Raw genomic sequence first — 18,398 nt, 5'->3', positions numbered from 1 at the left:
GATTTTACCTGCTCTCTAAAGAGGGCTAAATTTAAACTTTCAGAGAAAATACGATCCTCCTAAGTTTTCAAAACACTTCGTTTATCGGTTTCTCAACCTCAATTTTTCGAACCGATAGCAAGATTTCTGTTTATCATTCTGCTCCATTAATGACACTCTATCATAGTGTATATACAGTAATTCAGTAGGAGACCAGAAAATTATTCAAATGTCTAAATTCTCAAAATTGCCCTAAGATGCAAAGATCAAACAATTTTTATGATGGGGTAAAATCAAACAGAATCACACTAACTTAAAGAGAATTCTGAGTACCCGTGTAAATTCAAACAATATTCTTAAATCTAAAATATCTGTAAATGAATCTGCTGGGATACTGTTACAACTATCATTTGATACAAAAACTGAATAAATTAAAGGGAAAATGTTTACCATAAGACTGTACTACTCCACTTATCAGTCTTGTATTGATGGTTTCACCGTTTCTTTCCTTTTCAATCAGTTTTAAAACAGCATTCGTTACCTTGAAAAAGAAAAGAGACTTGTGGGTCATAGACTGTAGTATCCATATTACTACACATCTCTGAGATCGAGTCCATTGACAATGCAAGACGAGAGATACTCACAGGACATTCTAAAGGAAGGGGGAGACAATGCCCAAGGAACAAACCTGGGGATTCTGAAAGGGCAACATGCACACTCACACAAGCAGGTACCTGTTTATTCAGTGGCCTGAACAGACAATCTCTCCAAGTCACCAATGCAAGCTGGATGAAAAGAAAAAGGAGAAGCATAAGATGTCTATACTTTCACTATGTTTTTCTAAGACTAAAGTCCTAGGAATCAGACTGAATCTCACTGATCAGTATTTCTAGATCATAACAGGGTAAAAATCTATCATCGTGATGAAATGAGAGACACTGACTTGAATTAACAACTTCAGGAAGTATCAGAGTATAGACGTTTATTAGCCTGCATTTCAATAATTAAGATAAAGAGGAAAATCTGGATTTTAGGAGAAAATACATATCAGCTTATAGGACAACAGTGGATTCAACCTCTAACACTGTTCCTTGGCCCAAATTTAATTTCTAACCTAACACACTTAATGAAGGTAATTCCATTTATCATTGTTTCCTAATACTCAGTAAAATAAGTAACAGACAATAAAAAATTAGCAAGTTCTGTATCATACTTGTGGTGATTTATGTTGCATGGATGCATACAACTGTAAATATACCAAAATGGACACTCTGCATAGATGCAGTTTACTCTCCATGAATCACTCAGATTTCTCATTTTACTTGTATTTTGTGTGTGTGTGTGTGGGGTGGTGGTGGTGGTGGTGGTTCTTTGACGAATTTTTAAAAGTTTTTAAAACTTACCACAGAAAATCACTATAAAATTGTTCCCCACAAGAGAAATGTTGTAATTCATTCACTATTTTTAAGCTGTTTGTTAAGAAAGGTATTTTTCAGAGTATAAGTCAAATTTATAACAATTCACTACTAATACAAATTGCTGAGGAACTTAAACATAAATGCATTCACTCTTATTTTTCCCAAATTTAACCACAGATAAAGCTGGGTTTATGTAAGACTTGTATTTCAGAAAAGATTGTATGTAATAATTTATGTAATGAACTTTCACTGAGTGATATTTCTACAACACAAAAGAGACAACATGAAAGCAATATTTAATAGAAAACTATTTTTAAATGTATTATTTTAAAATTTTTTAATTCCAGTATAGTTAATAGTGTTATATTAGTTTCCAGTGTCCAGCAATCTTACACATTACTCACTGCTCATCACAGTAGGTGCACTTCTTAATTCCTATCACCTATTTTCCCCTTGCTCCCACCTACCTCCCCTCTGGTAATTATCAGCTTATTCTCTATAGTTAAAAGTCTGTTTTTCGGTTTGTCTTTTTGTTTTGTTTTGTTTCTTAAAGCCCACATATGAGTGAGATCATATGGTACTTGATTTGCTTAGCATTATACTCTTCAGATCCACCCATTTTGTTGCCAATGGCAAGATTTCATATTAAGAGAAAACTATTTTTAATAAAGTATGAACAATACATACTCGTGTATTATTAGCATAAAAATAAGATTTCCAAATTAGAAACTATAATATCTGAGAAGATGCTCGGAGGCTAAATATGAGGAAGAACCTCATTTTTCAGGAAAAATGCAACCCTGGGGCATTTGTTTTGAAAATAAATTTTCCCTGTGCAAATTCTCTGTTGCTGTTCTTTCGACTCTTCAGACTTCTTTAATGCAGGAGTCAGGCAGGTGGGAAAATGCAATGCCATGGCCATGAACTTCTAGTAAAGATATACTGCACCTTTAAAAATAACTTTTTTCCAAATATTTTTATAAAGTAAGACAGCCTTAGACAGGTCTAATTTGACTCTGGATAATTTATCACTTTGAGGGAAGAAAGGAAGAGAATTGGCAAGATAAGAAAGAAGGGCCAAAGGTACTACAGATAAAGTTCAGAGGAACAGAATCCAGGAAAAAATCTTGCTCAATCACTTTAATGTATCAACAATGAAATTAATTTATGTCCTCTGGTGGACATAAAAGGAAAACAATAATGTTCTATAATTAAAAAGGAAAAAAGAATTATTAGGAAAAGAGTAAAGCTTTATATTTCCTGACAAATCATCTCCACCTTCTGGAACTTTTAGAAAATACAATGAGAGATCATTGTGCCCAACTGTTTCACTGTGTCAACTAAAGCTTGAACTGTAAATGAATTCATCGGCTTCACTGGAACAGCACACAAAGGAAACTGTTTCTAGAGAGAGGTACCTACGTTTAATTGGGGTTCCCGAGGGCGCTGAAAGGGACAGAGGGCCAGAATATGTATTTGAACAAATCCTAGCTGAAAACTTTCCCAATCTGGGAAGGGAAACAGGCATTCAGATCCAGGAAATAGAGAGATCCCCCCCTAAAATCAATAAAAACCGTTCAACACCTCGACATCTAATAGTGAAGCTTGCAAATTCCAAAGATAAAGAGAAGATCCTTAAAGCAGCAAGAAACAAGAAGTCCCTGACTTTCATGGGCAGGAATATTAGGGTAACAGCAGACCTCTCCACAGAGACGTGGCAGGCCAGAAAGGGCTGGCAGGATATATTCAGGGTCCTAAATGAGAAGAACATGCAACCAAGAATACTTTATCCAGCAAGGCTCTCATTCAAAATGGAAGGAGAGATAAAGAGCTTCCAAGACAGGCAAGAACTGAAAGAATATGTGACCTCCAAACCAGCTCTGCAAGAAATTTTAAGGGGGACTCTTAAAATTCCCCTTTAAGAAGAAGTTCAGTGGAACAATCCACAAAAACAAGGACTAAATAGATATCATGATGACACTAAACTCATATCTGTCAATAGTAACTCTGAACGTGAACGGGCTTAATGACCCCCATCAAAAGGCGCAGGGTTTCAGACTGGATAAAAAAGCAGGACCCATCTATTTGCTGTCTACAAGAGACTCATTTTAGACAGAAGGACACCTACAACCTGAAAATAAAAGGTTGGAGAACCATTTACCATTCAAATGGTTCTCAAAAGAAAGCAGGGGTAGCCATCCTTATATCAGATAAACTAAAATTCACTCCGAAGACAGTAGTGAGAGACGAAGAGGGACACTATATCATACTTAAAGGAACTATCCAACAAGAGGACTTAACAATCCTCAATATATATGCCCCGAATGTGGGAGCTGCCAAATACTTAAACGAATTATTAACCAAAGTAAAGAAATACTTAGATAATAATACACTTATACTTGGTGACTTCAATCTAGCTCTCTCTACCCTTGATAGGTCTTCTAAACACAACATCTCCAAAGAAACGAGAGCTTTAAATGATACACTGGACCAGATAGATTTCACAGATATCTACAGAACTTTACATCCAAACTCAACTGAATACACATTCTTCTCAAGTGCACATGGAACTTTTTCCAGAATAGACCACATACTGGGTCACAAATCGGGTCTGAACCGATACCAAAAGATTGGGATCGTCCCCTGCATATTCTCAGACCATAACGCCTTGAAATTAGAACTCAATCACAAGAAGAAGTTTGGAAGGACCTCAAACACGTGGAGGTTAAGGACCATCCTGCTAAAAGATAAAAGGGTCAACCAGGAAATTAAGGAAGAATTAAAAAGATTCATGGAAACTAATGAGAATGAAGATACAACTGTTCAAAATCTTTGGGATGCAGCAAAAGCAGTCCTGAGGGGGAAATACATCGCAATACAAGCATCCATTCAAAAACTGGAAAGAACTCAAATACAAAAGCTAACCTTACACATAAAGGAGCTAGAGAAGAAGCAGCAAATCGACCCGACGCCCAGCAGAAGAAGAGAGTTAATTAAAATTCGAGCAGAACTCAACGAAATTGAGACCAGAAGAACTGTGGAACAGATCAATAGAACCAGGAGTTGGTTCTTTGAAAGAATTAATAAGATAGATAAACCATTAGCCAACCTTATTAAAAAGAAGAGAGAGAAGACTCAAATTAATAAAATCATGAATGAGAAAGGAGAGATCACTACCAACACCAAGGAAATACAAACGATTTTAAAAACATATTATGAACAGCTCTACGCCAATAAATTAGGCAATCTAGAAGAAATGGACGCATTCCTGGAAAGCCACAAACTACCAAAACTGGAGCAGGAAGAAATAGAAAACCTGAACAGGCCAATAACCAGGGAGGAAATTGAAGAAGTCATCAAAAACCTCCCAAGACACAAGAGTCCAGGGCCAGATGGCTTCCCAGGGGAATTCTATCAAATAAAGAAGAAATCATACCTATTCTACTAAAGCTGTTTGGATAATTTGGTGGGGACAGGTGATTTGGGGACCCTGCTCTTCCGCCATCTTGCCCCTCCCCTCAGCTGTTTGGAAAGATAGAAAGAGATGGAGTACTTCCAAATTCATTCTATGAGGCCAGCATCACCTTAATTCCAAAACCAGACAAAGACCCCACCAAAAAGGAGAATTACAGACCAATATCCCTGATGAACATGGATGCACAAATTCTCAACAAGATACTAGCCAATAGGATCCAACAACACATTAAGAAAATTATTCACCATGACCAAGTAGGATTTATCCCTGGGACACAAGGCTGGTTCAACACTCGTAAAACAATCAATGTGATTCATCATATCAGCAAGAGAAAAACCAAGAACCATATGATCCTCTCATTAGATGCAGAGAAAGCATTTGACAAAATACAGCCTCCATTCCTGATCAAAACTCTTCAGAGTGTAGGGATAGAGGGAACTTTCCTCGACATCTTAAAAGCCATCTACGAAAAGCCCACAGCAAATATCATTCTCAATGGGGAAGCACTGGGAGCCTTTCCCCTAAGATCAGGAACAAGACAGGGATGTCCACTCTCACCGCTGCTATTCAACATAGTACTGGAAGTCCTAGCCTCAGCAATCAGACAACAAAAAGACATTAAAGGCATTCAAATTGGCAAAGAAGAAGTCAAACTCTCCCTCTTCGCCGATGACATGATACTCTACATAGAAAACCCAAAAGCCTCCACCCCAAGATTGCTAGAACTCATACAGCAATTTGGTAGCGTGGCAGGATACAAAATCAATGCCCAGAAATCAGTGGCATTCCTATACACTAACAATGAGACTGAAGAAAGAGAAATTAAGGAGTCCATCCCATTTACAATTGCACCCAAAAGCATAAGATACCTAGGAATAAACCTAACCAAAGAGGTAAAGGATCTATACCCTAAAAACTATAGAACACTTCTGAAAGAAATTGAGGAAGACACAAAGAGATGGAAAAATATTCCATGCTCATGGATTGGCAGAATTAATATTGTGAAAATGTCAATGTTACCCAGGGCAATTTACACGTTCAATGCAATCCCTATCAAAATTCCATGGACTTTCTTCAGAGAGTTAGAACAAATTATTTTAAGATTTGTGTGGAATCAGAAAAGACCCCGAATAGCCAGGGGAATTCTAAAAAAGAAAACCATAGCTGGGGGCATCACAATGCCAGATTTCAGGTTGTACTACAAAGCTGTGGTCATCAAGACAGTGTGGTACTGGCACAAAAACAGACACATAGATCAATGGAACAGAATAGAGAACCCAGAAGTGGACCCTGAACTTTATGGTCAACTAATATTCGATAAAGGAGGAAAGACTATCCACTGGAAGAAAGACAGTCTCTTCAATAAATGGTGCTGGGAAAATTGGACATCCACATGCAGAACAATGAAACTAGACCACTCTCTTGCACCATACACAAAGATAAACTCAAAATGGATGAAAGATCTAAATGTGAGACAAGATTCCATCAAAATCCTAGAGGAGAACTCAGGCAACACCCTTTTTGAACTCGGCCACAGTAACTTCTTGCAAGATACATCCACGAAAGCAAAAGAAACAAAAGCAAAAATGAACTATTGGGACTTCATCAAGATAAGAAGCTTTTGCACAGCAAAGGATACAGTCAACAAAACTAAAAGACAACCTACAGAATGGGAGAAGATATTTGCAAATAACATATCAGATAAAGGGCTAGTTTCCAAAATCTATAAAGAACTTATTAAACTCAACAGCAAAGAAACAAACAATCCAATCATGAAATGGGCAAAAGACATGAAGAGAAATCTCACAGAGGAAGACATAGACATGGCCAACATGCACATGAGAAAATGCTCTGCATCACTTGCCATCAGGGAAATACAAATCAAAACCACAATGAGATACCACCTCACACCAGTGAGAATGGGGAACGTTAACAAGGCAGGAAACCACAAATGTTGGAGAGGATGCGGAGAAAAGGGAACCCTCTTGCACTGTTGGTGGGAATGTGAACTGGTGCAGCCACTCTGGAAAACTGTGTGGAGGTTCCTCAAAGACTTAAAAATAGACCTGCCCTACGACCCAGCAATTGCACTGTTAGGGATTTACCCCAAAGATTCAGATGCAATGAAACGCCGGGACACCTGCACCCCGATGTTTCTAGCAGCAATGTCCACAGTAGCCAAACTGTGGAAGGAGCCTCGGTGCCCATCGAAAGATGAATGGATAAAGAAGATGTGGTCTCTGTATACAATGGAATATTCCTCAGCCACTAGAAACGACAAATACCCGCCATTTGCTTCAACGTGGATGGAACTGGAGGGTATTATGCTGAGTGAAGTAAGTCAATCGGAGAAAGACAAACAGTGTATGTTCTCATTCATTTGGGGAATATGAATAATAGTGAAAGGAAATATAAGGGAAGGGAGAAGAAATGTGTGGGAAATATCAGAAAGGGAGACAGAACATAAAGACTCCTAACTCTGGGAAACGAACTAGGGGTGGTGGAGGGGGAGGAGGGCGGGGGGTGGGGGTGAATGGGTGACGGGCACTGAGGGGGACACTTGACGGGATGAGCACTGAGTGTTATTCTGTATGTTGGTAAATTGAACACCAATAAAAATTAATTCATTTAAAAAAAAAGAAAAGGGCAAGTACAAAAGGCTCAAATCAAAACACTAAATCTAGGAAGTTTTGTTAAAACTATACAACCAAGTACCTTTATGAAGCAACAGTTTGGTATAGAAATTGAACTATTTAAATGGTTAAGAGTCTGTCTTGCATCTGTGATCCATTATGTTTTTCTTTTATTAAATTTGTCAACAGTAAAGCAATAAAGTACTGCTATTATACCAACAATCTTGGATATGGGGAGAACCCTATTATGCAGAACTTGACATTTTCATACCACTGGTTCAAGAAGAGTACAGACTGTGCATCTGCTGGCCTGTTCTGAGCGGACAGACCATTCTGTGGTCGAGTCCTACCCTTCACCACTTTACGACATCGGTGGTCCCATCTGACTGCGCGGCAGTATCAGCTAGAGGGCCTGCTGTGACACACAGCTGGGCCCCACCTCCACGGATTCTAGGAAGTCAAGGCCGGGGCCCAGTAATCTGCATTTATAACAGGTTCTCAGGTGTCCATAATGGGGCAGGTTGGGGGACCACACTTTGGAAACCAAAGGGCCTAGGAAAAGCTTCCCTGACTGAAGAAATAAATTAATGAAGATGATATTCAATCATTCAAATTTCACCTTTTCAAAATCTATTTTCATGGGGTCTAAAAGAACCCCTCGATTTTTTACTCTGTCCGTAGCGTATTATTTTGTAAAGTGAGAAGGCAGGAGGACATCTCACAGCATAGTCCTCTCCTTGAGCAGCTTCCCAAACCACAAAGACCACGAGGGCTGATCTGTAAAACCTGGGTCTCAGGCTAGGGACCGATCTGCCGGACACAGAGCCAGCATGTGGGCTGTCCAGCGCCAGAACTGGGACAGTTCCAGGCTGACCCGGATGGCTGGTCAAATGATCGCAGAAGAGACTTGTTATCAGTCCATGCAGAAGGGTGGAGGCTGTATTTTAGAATTCCAATTTATTCATCCTTCCCCTTTCCTGCCACAAAATATTTGAGTCATTTATTGATAAATTAAAGCAAAAGAAATTAATTACTATTCTGAAAATAGCTTAATATTGGTCTAGATTCCCCTATTGACAGGGTGAGGTAGGTATCACTAAGAAAATACACATGTGAAAGGTGTTTAAAAAAAAAAAAAAAAGAATCTTACAGAATAGATCTCATAGATTCCTTTTCGTCCCTCGTCACATTCACGGCGAACCCAATGTCTATTGAGGTAGGCACAAATTCCATTCAGCACTTTGCTTGAAAATCGGTAATCCTCCCACTGTTGAGTGTAGAACTTCAGTACACTCTCATCCATCAAATCTTCTCCATCCTACAAACAAGTTAACTCAAGCTTTAAGGACTCATTTGTCACATGATGAGTTAAAGATAAAAATTAACGAAAACAAATCTGCATTAAAACACATTTTTGTGTTTGGTTTCAGATGAGCTTTTTATTTTGTATACAAAAACATGCTCATCTGCTTGTGAGAATCAAATCAGAGAAAATTTTAATAAAAACTTCTTCAAACTGGAACTTTTTCATAGTGGTATTAAATATGCACATATGCTCATACAAAGAACATGGAATTCTCATTTATTTATTTTTACAGAACTCTGAACTGTTAGAATGAGAATAATTCATTTTTATTAACAAAGGAATTTACCTCCAAATCATCCCTATTTTTGGTATTTTCGGTTAAAAATTAAAATGTCCTATGAACAATTTAGACCATGGGGCCAATACTATTCGATTTTTTAATGCATCTTCCTCCTTCATTAAATTTATCTAAAAAACGACAAATATATAGTTTTTGTGGTAATCTGTTACGTCTCTGTAAAAAATAAAGTATAATGGTGCAATATTTCTTCTTTAACAAGATCTTGAGGGGAAAATCTGTACATTTACCAAAATTATTTTTACCACGATTTCCACAACTTAAACCACAATTTTTTTATGTGAAGAACCAACTTGACATTTTTTCTCAGGTTTTAATGACATCTACAAAGTAAAGTGTACCCTTTAAAAACTGCATGTTTCACTACTATGGATACAGTATACATATATACTGTAGCAGAAAAGCACCAAGGTAAAAGCAGGAGGGACACAGTCCTGCTGGGACCTGAGGCTCCGGGCATGCCACCCCCCTGGCTCAGCCTCATCTCCCACCAGAGTAAGAAGTCTTGACAAATATGTGGTACACAAATGACCCAAACAAGCCACATGAAAACCTGATCATTATCTTGAGACAATCATGTTTTTGTTCATTTAAATTTACATAAGGAATGAACTATCAAATGTAAAGCTAAGTCACTCTGAATTATAGTACATGACCTTTTAGTTAAAAAAAAAAAAAGCAAAAAAGATCACTGATACAGCACAGCTACCAATACTTTCATACAGTACAATATACTACTAGTGTTCCTCATTTTAATGCTGAAGAATAATTCCAGTGTTCATTTTACAAAGTGTTATGAATAAAAATAGGGACACTGTGGTTTCAGCAAAACATTACAACATTTAGCCACAATTTGTGGTCAATCAACTATGGTCTGTTAGAATGATAATAGGTTTCCAATTACCTCGTAAAATATATTAAGAAAGCAATTTTGAAGCCTGCTGAAATTTTTGCCTAGGATCTGTGTAAATAAAAAATCTTTAAAAGATATACACAGCACAAATTTCCCCGAGGTAGAAAGTAGAGATGTCTTCACTCACTCTATGTGATATGGGTAGCACTAGATGAAGGAGCCACTTGTCCATCCTGTGGCTGGATGGAAGGCACCACACTGCCCTTGCTACAGAGGATGGAGATGAAGGCAGAAGATGAAGATGAAAAACATCACTGCCAGAGCCATGGCTTGGCCCAGGAGAAACCCATCCTAGCCAAGTGCACGATTTCACTGTAGTTCTGAAACATACTACGTGACCATGTGTAAAAAGCAAAGTCACACTGGAAAAATGTGATTTCCAAAGGTTAGAAAACCTTATGATCATTTATTATACGTCTGTATACAAAACAACACACTGGGTTCGAAACACAACATAGGTCATCTGAATTCATAATTAAATGCTGGAAATTAAGAGTCATCAATTTCTAAAGACCAAACAGAAAATGGTTAGGAAAGTGCTACTCTGGTATAGCTACCAAAAACTTCTCATTCAACAAACTAAAAAAACAGGAAAGGGCTTATGAAAGTTTCATCTTGACAATAGGTCAAAGACTAAGCAATAGCAAAATGCACACATCAATGCCAGAAACAATGAACCCATAACAGTGAGCAATTTAGAATTCAATCATGTTAGAATCATCATTTCACTACTACTTTTTTACACTCTATTATAAATGGTCAGTATATATGTAAAACCTCTTACCTTAAGAAGATTTGTCAAGTAATTCTTCAAAAATTCTTTAAGTCGTTTGTATAATTCCAAGCCAACAAACTGAGCTCCCCCAGGTGTCTGTCCCTTTTTTGATTTGGAAGGAGGGACACCAGCCCCTCGGGCTTGGTTTGACTGGTGAACACTCGTGCAGTAGTTGTAAACATGACTTGGAGAAAAGTTAAGGAAATCAATGTGCATCATCAGTTATCAACAGTGATTAATACCAAAATATGTTTAAAGAAAATATGTTCATACCAATATTTCCAATATAGCAACAAAAATCTATAAAAACTACAATGGAAAAAAGCTTCTATTCAACAGGGCAATAAGGCTGAAGTCAACCAGCCCCACTTACAAGCTTGTCCACAGGCCAGGGAGCAGCCTGCTGAGAACAGAGGAAGATTCTGAGGAAGGTCGCCAAGGAAACACGGGGATCTTATCTTCTCAGATCACGTAATGCGACTGACCGTGTGGGATATTGTCCCGAGAGTGTATCAGAAGGCATGAAAAGAACTGGCCATTGGTACAAAGGTTCCAAACAAGAGACAGAAGCAATTATCTCCTTCAAGAAAACCAAAAAGCTCTAACCATAGTCTATTTTGATTCTTAGCTATATTTCTAGAAATATACATGATACATATCAAAATAACTAAAATTTTATTTTAAACTGATCAAACAGAGCAGGGCTCCTGTGCTATTAGGAGGGACGGAGATGCTGGAGTCACAGAAGAGACCCCTAAGTCGACAACAGCTCTGGTAGGCTGCCGAGCATGGGAAGATGGGCCGGCTGAGGCAGAGAACCACTCTACTTTGTTGTAACTTTTCATACTCTTTTAGTTCGTCTGCATGAAGTATTACTGGGCTAAAACTAATTGAAAGACAACAACACTGACTGAGAAAGAAAAATCCAGTAAGACAAAATATTCCGGCCTATTTGTTTCAAGTTAGTGGGTAAAGACTGAGGCAACTTCAAAAAATACTCCATACTCCAGAATACGATACAAATGGATTAAGAATTAAAATATACAAACCGAAACAATAAAACAAAGAAAATACACACAAACATTTTCCTGGTCTCAGACTGCAGAAGGCTTTTCTCAGCAAAGTCATCAAAACACTTAATCTGAAAATTTGAAAACATTTTAGGGAAAGGTATCCTTAATGAGTTACTACCTTTAATCAATTAAAATAATAAAAAACAATGTGAAAAAGTTAACCACGGGAACATGGGCAGAATATACCAACAGAAAATACCAAAGCTGAAAGAAATATACGAATGGCCAAAAATCTGAAAACAAAACAAAAAAAAACAAAAAAATGAACAAACTTCAACCTCAGCAGTAATCAGAGAAGGATTCCTTAAAAACAGTGAATCATTTTATTAAATGTTTCAGATGCACTGAGAATGGCAGATTATAACACACGACGAACTCTCATAAATTCAAGATCCAGTTTGGACAAATCTCATATTCCCATACTTGTCTCATTCCACTTACATTCCACCTCAACCTTTTAGGAAGTTAAGTCGGGCAGATTTTGCAACGTGTGCCTCCTCCTCCTCCCTAATGCCAGTCCTCCTTCTACTTCATCTAGGGGCAAAGAGCCCCGTGATTTGGTGCACAGCACTCCTGTGAATGTCTTCATAGCTTACTGCAAAACTGTACATGGTATTACTATCCCATCTGTACTCAAACGTTAGCTACGGTACAGATCTACAGGCAGCTATCCCTCTTCCTGTTGATGGGCCCTACTAATGATCACGTGGTGGGCTGTAAGTTTGGGCACTGACAAAACTGCAAAGAACAGTACTATCAAGTTCCCTCACATATATGTTTAAGTTTCTCATAGCACAGAGTTGCCAGTTGACAGGAGGGCCACCATGCACTTGACTACACCTTGCCGGATGTGCTCTACAAGTCCCTAGGTGTCACCAGAGGTGCACACGTTTCATTGCCTATAGTCTCTCCCACATATCCAAACCATGGCTCATCGCGGTTTTCTTTTTTTTTTTAATAAAGATTTTTTTTTTTAATTTATTCATGGGAGACACACACAGAGAGAGGCAGAGACATGGGCAGAGGGAGAAGCAGGCTCCAAGCAAGGAGCCTGACGTGGGACTCGAACCTGGGAATCCGAGATCACGCCCTGAGCGGAAGGCAGGCGCTCAACCACTGAGCCACTCCGGCGTCCCTGGTCTCGGTTGGCATCAGCATTTCTCTGATTACAGGGAGATGGAGCAGCCTAGGAGTTTATTGTTTTCATTTCCTTTCCTGTACATTCTCTGTCCTATCTTTCACATTCTTTTCAAAAACAGTTTGCTCGGACACTGATGAGAGTAGAACATGATAGAACCACTCTGCAGTTTTTCCTGTGCAAATGGTGGTAGTAGATACATGCCTGGAGTAGAATCCCACTCAGCAGTTTAAAAAATGAACTGCTACAAATCAGTTTTAAAAACCTATTGAAGGGGGGGATCCCTGGGTGGCTCAGAGGTTTAGCGCTGCCTTTGGCCCAGGGCGTGATCCTGGAGTCCCGGGATCAAGTCCCGCATCAGGCTCCCTACATGGAGCCTGCTTCTCCCTCTGCCTGTGTCTCTGCCTCTCTCTCTCTCCCTCATGAATAAATAAATAAAACCCTAAAAAAAAAAAAAAAAAACTTGTTGAAGGGAAAAAGCCAGCTATGTATGGTTCCATTCACATGAGATTAGGCTAAACTAATCTACTGACAGAAATCAGGAGTGATTTCTTCCTCCTTAGAGGGTGAAAACGGACCATCAGGGGCTCCAGGGAACTCTATGTATCTTGAGTAGGATATGGTTTACCTGGGTGTATAGATCTTTCAAAAAATTCAAACTATCCATTTAAGATCTGTGCACTTTGCAGTATGTGACTTTTGCCTGAAAAACACCTTTAAAAACAAGTATATTGGGGCGCCTGGGTGATCCAGTTGGTTAAGTGTCTGCCTTTGGCTCAGGTCATGATCCCAGTGTCCTGGGATAGGGTACTAAGTTGGGCTCTCTGCTCAGCAGGGAGTATGCTTGTCCCTCTCCCTCTGCCCCCTCCCCCTGCTCATGCTTGGTCTCTCTCAAATAAATAAAATATTAAAAAATAAGTATTACAGACCGACAAATACTGAGTTGCTACTTTGACTTGGCAGTTTACTATGAAAATCCCTGCTGTATCTATTATATAGTCCAGTTATTATCTTCTTGTAGTTTGTAGCCTTTTTTTTTTTATGAAAAGCACCATATAAAGAGAAATTCTTAATTTGTCATCAAGTTTATTCAAATCTTCTTTTACAGTTTACATTTTGATTCTTACTTAGGAAATCCTCTTCTCTGCCAAGGCACTAGTGCATTGTCTTTTACAACTGATTTCACACTGAGATTTCTAATCTAACTAAAGTAAAATTGTGTATGAAGAACAATTATAATTTCTTATTTCCCTGCACGGCTATGCAATGGTTCACAAACCACATATGACATGGTTTATCCTTTCCCCACTCTAGGTATTACTGCTTCTAGAAAGCCGTCCATTTCAGTGAAGTTTTCAAGTATACTTGCCCAGTTGCCTGAACTCTTAAAAAACCTGTTTTCTGTGATATATTTATTTTAAATGTTATGATTAATTGTGCAAAGAATCAGTTTGGGGGTTTTTACTTCATTTCTTTTTAAAAATGTACTTCTTTGTATTATTCTCTAGAAAACCCTGTCCTGATCTGTTAGCTTGGTATTTTTGTTCTTAACGTAAGCATTTAAAACAGATTTTCTTCTTCACACCACTCTGGGTACATCACTTAGGTCTGATATGCATGGGTTTCCCTTATTGTTCAGTTGTCTTTTCTCTTTTCCATTTTTAGTTCTCTTAAGAGTTATGATTTTTTAGATTTCCAAAGTGATTTTTTTTAACTTTTTAAAAAAAACCCTTTAATTTCATTTTAGAATGAATCAGAGAATATTATTTCTTTGCTAGTTTCTTAAAAATGTGATGAGACATATAGCTGAATGTGATTTTCTTTACATGTGCTTAAAAAAATGTCTATTCTCTTACTGTTGAATACAGGAACCCATTAGAGCATTCTGTTTTTCAAATCTTGGTCATTTGTCTGTTTATTAATTACTGAGAATTTTTTAATGGAAATCTCCCTAATTATAGATTTGCCAGTTTCTCTATGTCTCTGAAATATGTCATATATTTTGAGGCTCTGTTAACAAGTATACAAACTTTGAATAATATTCCTGATTGTTTTTTTTATTACTAGGAAGTAATCGTGTTCACTCTTCACAATCATGCCTCAGAAAATCCACCGGATCTGATGTGTGGTTAGAATTTACCTCAATACGTTTGTTCCATTTCTTTATCTGCAATTTTTATCTGCAACTTTATATCTTTCTTGGTGTGTCAATGCAAACCACAGCAAAATGCACTCTTTAAAATGGAGTCAGACAGTTTCCGATGGATAAGTTTGGTTTTATCATAAAACCAAAATATAAATATACTGTTTTATACATTGCTATTTGGATTAATTTTTATCACCTTATTTTGTTTTGTATTTTCTTTTTCTTTCTATTGGATTGATGGATTTGTTATTCTGTCGTAGTTCTTACATCATTCTGGATTAATATACTTTATTTGGTTACCTAGAAATTTGACATGCATACTTTTTGCCTTCCACCAATTCCAGAAAATTCTCGGGTTGCCATCTCTTCAAATATTTCTGTTCTCCTATTTTCCACTACAGGTATGTCAAACATTTTCATGTCACCTTCCATACCTCAATTCAGGTCTTCAGTTCTGTTCTATCACTTTATCTTTGCTCAAACTTTCTAGTTAATTGATTCTGAAAGAATCAATGTCAAATTTGCCGTTTACTTTAAACATTTTATTTCACACCTAGAGAATTTTCCGTTTCTCCCCCTTGGTTTCTTTCTAAACACTGTCTTGTTTTGTTCCTTTGTAGTTTTGATTCTTTTATGTAACCGTTTTTCACATACTTAGAGGTGCTCTGTAAAGATCTTTTGTTTTGTTTTGTAGTAAAGATTTTATTTATTTGAGAGATAGCCAGAGAGCGAGAGAGCATGAGCGGGGTGAGGGGCAGAGGGAGAAGCAGGCTCCCCGCTGGCAGGGAGCACCACGAGTGAGGCTCGATCTCAGGACTGTGAGATCATGACCTGAGCTGGAGGCAGATGCTCAGTTACTGAGCTGCCCAGGTGCCCCCTCTAAAGACCCTTTGTTTGCTGTTCTTGGGGCTCTCACTCTGTTTGTTCCATGTGACTTGGTCTGGTGGAATTTCTCCTCTGCTCTGTAACTTTAGTTTTTTGGACTCCTTTTTAGTGGGGCCTTTGCACTGATTTTGCAGCTTGGAGAAATCCCCTCCAAAAGTTGGTAATACAAACTCGAACCCCAAACACATCCAAGGTAACAAGTTCTCAGGACACATGTTCCCCATGCCCCTCACATCCAGAACTTGGCTTGGACTAGTGGCAGAGTACGTCTGCTACTTTTCCAGTTCACCCTGTCACTGAAGATTTCCATGGAAAGGGCAGCTTCCTCTCTCCTTGCCCAGATATGAGGCTTTGTCTCCTTTTCTGTGTGGCCTCTGTCTTCTACCACCCCACCCTTGGCCCCCGCCCCAATCCACATGCTGCCACACAGAAAGTCCTAATTTTGACCTAGCACTCAGTTCCAGGGGTTTGGTGCCAAGAAATTTCTTAGGTTAACCTTGTTCAGACTGACTTCTGTTTCATGGCAATATGTTATCTCCAGCTATTAAAGTTAACAAAAGTATTTAAAAAAACAATTAAGCCCAGTGACAGCTAAGGTGCAGGAAAATGGGAGCTTCAGAGCATACACAGTTGCAATTTTTCTGGAATACAATTTGCATATATTCAAAAGCCTTAAAGTGCATCCCTTTTGATACGGCAATTATAAGCATTTATCGCGGGGGAAATTCTCACAGAAGTATACAAGTACTTAGCTAGTCAACTATCACAGCATTGCTCACAATGGCAAAAATCTTGTAACAATCTACTTGGCAAACAGGGAACTAGTTAAATACACTGTTGGATTTACATGAGGATACAGTATGCAGTTTTTAACAATGTCCTAGAATATAAAGTGGTTATAAAAATTGCCAGGTATTTACCAAATTTCATGCAAGCCACCATCATTACTTAAAGTATCACTAAGAAAATGCTGTCAATTAAAATAGGTCATTCCTAGACAGAATTTTTATATTTACTCCCTCGGGAAGGAGGTCTGTTTCCCACCTACCACGGTCTTCGGGCTTGCCAAGTGTGCAAGCACTGCCTGAGGGCTTCCACAGAGGAACCACGGATTTCCTTCTCACCTGCTCCCACCCATTTTGTTAAGTCTTGGTTGGTCCTCAGCTTGCTTGATATTAAAAGGTTTATTCAGGGTGCCTGAGTGGCTCGACGGGTTAAGCATCTGCCTTCAGCCTGGGTTGGTCCTGGGATTGAGCCCCATGTTGGGTTCCCTGCTCATTGGGGAGCCTTCTCCCTCTCCCCGCTTGTGCTCTGTCTCTCTCTGTCAAATAAAAAAATTTAAAAATTCTTAAAAGTTTTCAGGGCAGGTTCTTCAAAAGGTCCTTACTGGTTTGCTGACAGAACAGGGTGCAGCCAAGTCTGCAGGTACAGGGGATGGCCACTGTGTCATGACGGACACCCGACCAACCACTGTACCATGCCATCCACATGAGGATGCACTTAAAAAAACCCCAAACCTAGAATCAATGAACTGTGGTACATTCACAGACCGATAGTAAAATATGTTGAAAGACACCAATAAGTGAAAGAGCAACTGAGAATAATAGTCTGGTCCCTTTGGACATGGAGATAATAGGTGATATATCTGTTTGGATTTTAAAGTGTTTTTTTTTTTTTTAAGTTTTTATTTAAGTCATTTATCCACCCCTAGATTAAGAGTCACATGCTCTTCCATCTGAGCCAGCTAGGTGCTCCTCTGGACCCTAACAGCTGTTCCTTTTGAAGAACAGGATTGGGGTTTAAAAAACCTTTTAGGTACAGGATTCTTTTTCTTCACTAAGTCCTCTTTCCAGAGGAAAGGCCAGTGCATTCAGAATGTACTCTCTCCCCACCATTCCTTCCTGCCAGCCTCAGAGGACCTGGACACAACACAAGGACCCTGTGCCCCACAGAACAAACCAGAAGGCACAATTCTAGTGGAAAGGAATTCAAATTACCACTCAGTTTTCATCAAAAACTACAAAGGCCAGACAGAAGACAGAGGTAGTAACATCTTTAAATGACGAAAGAGAGAAAAAAAGCCTATCAATCCAAAATTCTTTTCCAATGAAAATATTCTCCAAAAATGAAGGCAAAATAAAGGAATTTTCTGATAAAATAAAACTAAGGAACCTCGCACAGTGCAGACTTACATTTCAGGCAGAAGAGAATTGATACAACATGGAACCTTAGATTTTAGAAAGGAATGAAGAGCATTAGAAACAGTAACTATGTGGTAAACATAAAAGGCTATTTTTCT

General features: G+C 38.5%; 1 protein-coding gene across 5 annotated transcripts in view; it reads right to left on the bottom strand.

Moving 5' to 3' along the window:
- Positions 1 to 18,398, bottom strand: part of CUL1 (cullin 1) — a 103,821-nt gene that overhangs the window by 33,380 nt on the left and 52,043 nt on the right. For all 5 annotated transcript variants that reach the window (XM_055334734.1, XM_055334733.1, XM_055334731.1 and 2 more), the window contains 4 exons: positions 10,867 to 11,041; positions 8,656 to 8,823; positions 714 to 764; positions 430 to 520 (listed from right to left, as the gene is read on the bottom strand). In XM_055334734.1, coding sequence (XP_055190709.1) covers positions 430 to 520; positions 714 to 764; positions 8,656 to 8,823; positions 10,867 to 11,041 — 485 coding nt within the window. The remainder of the gene's footprint in view (positions 1 to 429; positions 521 to 713; positions 765 to 8,655; positions 8,824 to 10,866; positions 11,042 to 18,398) is intronic.

The sequence above is a fragment of the Nyctereutes procyonoides genome, unplaced genomic scaffold (genome assembly GCF_905146905.1).
Source record: "Nyctereutes procyonoides isolate TBG_1078 unplaced genomic scaffold, NYPRO_anot_genome, whole genome shotgun sequence".
Taxonomy (NCBI): Eukaryota; Metazoa; Chordata; class Mammalia; order Carnivora; family Canidae; genus Nyctereutes; species Nyctereutes procyonoides.
Note: the sequence above shows the minus strand (reverse complement) of the source record. Positions and strands in the feature narration are given on the sequence as shown.